We start from the raw sequence: 5863 nt of genomic DNA, 5'->3' as shown, positions 1-5863 counted from the left end.
AACATGATGGGGGACGCACGTCTGGCCAATGGCGGACCGCTTAAGGTGGACTTTTTCAAACGCAAACATCCGAATTGCCAAACCATGAAATGCATATCGATTTGTCTCAAATGGTCCACTGTCCAATTTATCGAATTTGTGTTATGTCAGCATGTGCTGAAGTTAAAGATTACATTGATCACACTCATAATTGATCAATCTGCAATTTGTGATGTCGGCACTTCCTTAAAACTGGGCGGTCGTAAAACTACTGCGGGTACGCTGCTACATAAAGAGCCCTTCACGGATGCTGTAGATCAGAATTTTCTTCAGCAACGAGGTAAATCTGTGCTCGCACTGAAAAATATACGACCAGTTTTCTTGACCAGGTAATGATGGGTTGCTTATTACGTTCATGTGAATGTAGATTGGGTTTTGTAGACTAGGTTAAATAAAGGTTAAATAAAATAAAAAATGTATCCTAAAGTGAGGGTTGTTTTCCTGAGGCCTACTTTGACTGTTTGTCTCATAGCCTGCCCTACATAGATATGACATCATTGGTTTGTCCAGTGACAGAAAATTATTTGGATTTTATGCAGGCATATTTCAACTGTTCATACCCCACTATATCATTTAAATATAGTGTTAAGTTTTTACTTATGTAGTGACAATAAAAAATAAAATTCATATATTTTATGGCACTTTGCCTGTTCTGTTTTCTGCTTGGTGCATGTGTGCCTCATGCGTTCACTAGAATTAAACTAGACCAATCCGGTTTAACGCACGCTAGACTATAAGCCCGCTATATCCTAATGTTTCAAAGGATGTTGTCTACCGTAACAATTTTACCGACGAGCCATTGAATGAGGATGTTGGGCTACATTTTATCTCGTTGAATTGGTGGCAATTGCTTTAACAATTGCCGATGATCAAGCCAACAATTAGCCTATTGCGCGATGGGAATGTAACCCCTTTTGCTACCCTGGCTCAGATCCGATATATTAGCCTTTCAATTATGTCACAATATTAAACACAGTTATACTGTAATTACCATATTTGCCTCAGTGTTTTGTTGTAAGATGATGCAATGTTTCATACAATTGCCATTCTATAAGACCATCGTTTGTGCATGACACATGGTTTCTTTCCTCTGCTCAGACGTTGCATGCATCAAACAATGGTTGAATGCCACGTAATTGATCGACCGATCGCTACTGACCCGTTCCCAGTACACGACACGCTGACGTCAGGGACAGATGCGCGTGACTCTTGGCTGCAGTAACAAAGCCATCTGCGCCCATTCAACATAGAAGTAATAAAAACGTAAATCTAGGCTAACAAAATATTTTTTGGGGTTCTCATACCCTTACAATTATGTTTTGATTCTTGCTTTAATTAACGTAAGCTTTTTCTGCTGGCGTTCCACGATATAAATCCCCCATGTTCCACTAGCGGTTCTGGGGGGGGGTTGTGACAACAATTTTGGACCCCCTTGTGGCCCCCCTAAATGTGGAATATGAAATCATTTTTACATAACTCATTTTTGCTATCTTTCTTTTTTTACATCCATTATTAGACAGTGGCAATGCGGAACACTAATTTAACCCACACATTTTCTAGAGGGACGGCTTTAGGCGGAACAGTATCATACCACATGCAAAACGATATGACAACAATAACGTCTAATGTAACTGGCCCCTCTAACCGTACAACTTGCCCCCCCCCCCCCCCTCCCCCCCAGTTGAAATGGTCTAGAACCGCCACTGCCGTGTTCTGCTACTAACTTGCGCGCATTGCCCTCGTGAGACTATGTTTGCAAACACAAAGTGGTTTATAACATGTGGTTCGCAGACACTTAAAATACCTATCCAGGCGGTGTACGATCTGGCATGCGTTAGCAACGCCTGGGCAGAGGAACATGCCCAATGTAACACACAACTGTTCCCGGCAGCAATTATACTCTTATCTTTCTTTTTATGAAGAAAAGCTCACCTTAACCAACGTCACAATGACTAAGGGCACAGAGGTGGACATGAAGGATGTGGAGTTGAATGAGATGGACCAGGAGAAGCGGCCAATAACTGGCGGGGCAGGGAACGGAGATGCCGGTTCTCCCACCAGCACGGAGAAGAACGGCAGCATTAAAGTGAAAATCCCTGAGGAAATTGAGACTAAATTTACCGGTCTATCCAAAGAGGAACTCCTCAGAGTTGCTGGAACACCTGCGTAAGCAACATCAAGACCTGGAATAGACTGTAGCTCAATAGAACATATAGGTTAATTGCATTACTAATAATCTCTCTCCTAAAGGTGGGTCCGTACGCGATGGGCCCTTCTGATTATGTTCTGGCTGGGCTGGCTGGGGATGCTGGTTGGCGCTGTGGCCATCATTGTTCAAGCACCTCGCTGCAAAGACCTTCCTGCCATGAACTGGTGGAATTATGGACCTCTGTACCAAATTGGAGATGTGCAAGCTTTCAGCGAGACCCAGAATCTGAAGGGTAAGAGTCACTGAAAGGGGTGACGATGAATAACAGATTTGTGGTGAAACCCACTAGGTCACAGCCAGCTTATATTAAGTAGTACTTTGAGTATATTGAACCACATAGACTGGGTGGGATTACTGAGTGAAGTTCTGGGGACACTGAAATTGGGTCTGGCGCGGTGTTGACAGGGAGTAGCAGTTCATGTGACTAGACATGATATTTTAAAATACATATGCTTTAGCACGTCCAAGTGTGTGCCATAGGAGTATTGAAGTCAGATTTATTGCAAATGAACAAGTTTCCCACTTCCGTGACTCCACTCTGGGGGATGTGGATCTGCTGAACCAGGAGAATCCAGTTTCTTCTCCTGTTCCTTCGCTACACCCTCAATGACTGGTTTGGCAGGTTTCTTGTTTGAGAGTATTAGTCACACTAGGAACTGGGCAACACAATGGCTGTCTGGAACTTGTTGGTGGGAGCAGAGCTATTACCCACCAGTTGGCAGTTACTATTCACTTGATAGGGCTTTATAGAAAATGAGATATTTACATAAAGGTGACAATGAACAGTATAATGTTTTTTACAAATGAGATTTAAAATCCATATTGAAGGTGGTGCTCTCCCTAATTCAGTAGCGTGTTAATTATACATGAATGGACACTTAGTAAGCAGTTTTCTAATGTGTAACAGGTGTGGAGGAGAAGCTTGACAGTTTGAGCCAGCTGAAGGTGAAGGGACTTGTTGTTGGGCCCATCCATGTTGCCCCCGCAGACGACCCTGTCAGCCTGAACTTTGAGGAGATCTCCTCTGATGCTGGCAATCTGGAACAGTTCAAAGGCCTCGTTATAGCTGCGCACAAGAAGAGTGAGTATAGTGTCTATATTTATACCGCCATTTCATTTGTTGCCTGCTGAAACTGATGAATTGGTTGGTCAGTTGAATTTCAGATGGACTAACTCTCTCGCCCCTTTCTGACAGGCATCAATGTGATCCTGGATCTGACTCCCAACTATCTGGGAAGTGGACCATGGTTCTCTAACGTCAGTGTCACCAACGTTGCTGAGAGACTCAAGGTAAGCGTTCGGAGCATCTCTTCTCGGTGAACTCATTAAATCCACTCACTCAGTCCCAACAATGTATTTGAGTGTATCTATCTAATAATATGTGAACCCTCTGTCCAGTCTGCCCTGGTGTTCTGGCTGAACCAAGGTGTGGATGGGATCCAGCTGTCTGGTGTAGAGCGCGTGGCCAGCATAGTTCCGTCTCTTTGGGCTGACATTCGAGCCATTGTCCAGAATGGGACTGCGGAAGGAAAGAGAAGGTAAGTACATGTCCACAATTATGAACATCACTCAACTGGGCCTCTGAGTAGATTTTTATGCATGTGAGCCCCCTGGTGGTTTAGTGAAGGTATTGTTTGGGAACTTGTGCCCTCTAGTGGTGTAAACTGCACTGACTGCTGCCAAGAAGAAAGCTGATACTGGATCTTAATTCTATTACATTGGGAACATTGTGTGACTTGTGTAGATAACATTCATTGAGTAAAAGCAAGCATTTTTTTCTTTCTTGCTCAGGATTCTGATTGGAGTGACGGCGAAGACCTCTGCTGTTGACGTCTCTGAACTGCTGAACTCCACTGGGGTGGACCTACTCCTATCCGGGGCCCTCCGGTCTAAGACCATGACCGCTTTAGATCGTGCTCAGACTGTCCAGCAGCTGCTTTCCTCCCACAACCAGACCCAGCTAGCCTGGAACATTGGGGACAGGAAGGAGGGTCACCTGGCCACACTGGTGGGCCCAGACATGGTCAACTTCAACCAGATGTTCTTGCTCACACTGCCCGGAACCCCAGTGTTCAACTATGGGGATGAGATAGCCCTGGCTGATGAGGTGAGCAGGGGGTTTCCGCAACTAATGTATCACAAAACAAATAACAGCTATAGCCTTGGAGAAATGAGTCCCACTTTTTAAAAGGATATATTGTCTTGATATTTATTGGTGTTAATTGTTCTATAACAGTATACAAAGTCCCCTAAGATGCTGTGGGATTCCCTGGAGGATGAGACAAATGGAACTGCTACGGTAAGTGAGATGCTAATGCATATACATTCTGTTTGTATAAAAATACATATGCACATTACATTCATTCAGATTTAAAAAATACAACTGTTGGCAAAGCAATGACATGAATGTTTAATTCTTATCACCCACAGAAAGAGAAAGAACAGAGGCTCGCCTGCCGTTCCTTCTTCAAGACACTGAGTGACCTGCGTGGGAGAGAGCGTTCCCTGCAGCATGGGGACTACATTCCCCTTTTCAACTCCACCTCTGCCCTGGCCTACCTCCGCCAGTGGGACCAGAGTGGGCGCTACATCGCTGCCTTCAACTGGGGCAGCGACGTGGTGACCCTTCAGCTGGCCCACCCTGACCGGCCTGCTCAGGCTGTGGTCCAGGTGAGCACAGACAAGGCCAACCTGGCCCCCGACAGTGCTGTGGGGCTCTCTGCACTGGAGTTGGGCCCGGGACAGGCTGTCCTGCTACAGTTCCCCTACATAGCCTAGAGAGGGGGGAGATCCCAGCACCATCTGTATGTGGGCATTGATGTTAAAGTAGTTGTCTCTCTGTGGTGACCATTTTAATATCACTTATGATTTTTTTTTTTTGGGGGCATTCTGTTACTTTTTTATGTGTTACTGTCACACTGGTACTAGTCAAATGGTCAGAATTTTAGCTTAGAAAATAGTAACTGCTGTGAATTATGTATTCCATAATATGGTGTTGGTCTGACATGCAAATGTCCTCATTGCAAGCACCAGTCAAGCCTCAACAACAATCTGTCTATCTTGCTGTTACTGAAAATACATTCCAGATTGAATTGACCATTTTAAAATGTGTTTTATTGGCCATTTTTAAAGTTTATTTTGGGGGGGGGCTTGGTTCGTCCCTTATTGAAATGTTGTAATTGTGTTCAAAAGTAATGCTCCTTTCTCACGTTTCAAGAATTCTCTGATTGCTTTTGCAGCTGAGGGAAGTGTAAAACACATCAAAGGTGGAGGGGCTGAAACTCTTTCCTCATACTAAATTGGCATGATAAACAGGGAAATAAATAAAACTGAATACAACCTTTACTAGTCTGTTTTATTTAGGCTAGCAATGTTGTGTGAAAATTAGACCTTAAAGCTAGCCCTCGATTCAGACTTCCATCCAGGACCAGGTGCACTTGAACGTCTCTTGGCATCTTTATTTATAGATACGCATGGGGAGAGCTCTGTCTCACCTGACTATTTTAACACTTACTGAGCATTTATATGGCAACCCTGGGGGAGACACCTCTATAGATGGACACAGTGACTCTTGCTGTTTGCCTCCACAGAAGTGGATTATGAGATGGTTGTGAT

At 44.2% G+C, this 5863-nt stretch overlaps 1 protein-coding gene across 2 annotated transcripts; it reads left to right on the top strand.

Annotated features, from left to right (window-relative positions):
* The first annotated feature begins 259 nt into the window (after positions 1-259).
* LOC139537122 (amino acid transporter heavy chain SLC3A2-like) lies at positions 260-5593 on the top strand. Of its 2 annotated transcripts, none has more exons than XM_071338055.1 (9): positions 260-368; positions 1962-2205; positions 2290-2480; positions 3156-3329; positions 3444-3538; positions 3647-3786; positions 4040-4355; positions 4485-4547; positions 4679-5593. In XM_071338055.1, the coding sequence occupies exons 2-9, from the start codon at positions 1988-1990 to the stop codon at positions 5024-5026; spliced, it is 1545 nt and encodes a 514-aa protein (XP_071194156.1). In that variant the 5' UTR covers positions 260-368; positions 1962-1987; the 3' UTR covers positions 5027-5593. The 2 variants fall into 2 exon arrangements, with proteins under 2 accessions (XP_071194156.1, XP_071194157.1); XM_071338056.1 differs by having other exon boundaries at positions 282-368; positions 1967-2205.
* The last annotated feature ends 270 nt before the right edge of the window (positions 5594-5863 follow it).

This window comes from Salvelinus alpinus, chromosome 13 (assembly GCF_045679555.1).
Source record: "Salvelinus alpinus chromosome 13, SLU_Salpinus.1, whole genome shotgun sequence".
Classification (NCBI taxonomy): domain Eukaryota; kingdom Metazoa; phylum Chordata; class Actinopteri; order Salmoniformes; family Salmonidae; genus Salvelinus; species Salvelinus alpinus.
Note: the sequence above shows the minus strand (reverse complement) of the source record. Positions and strands in the feature narration are given on the sequence as shown.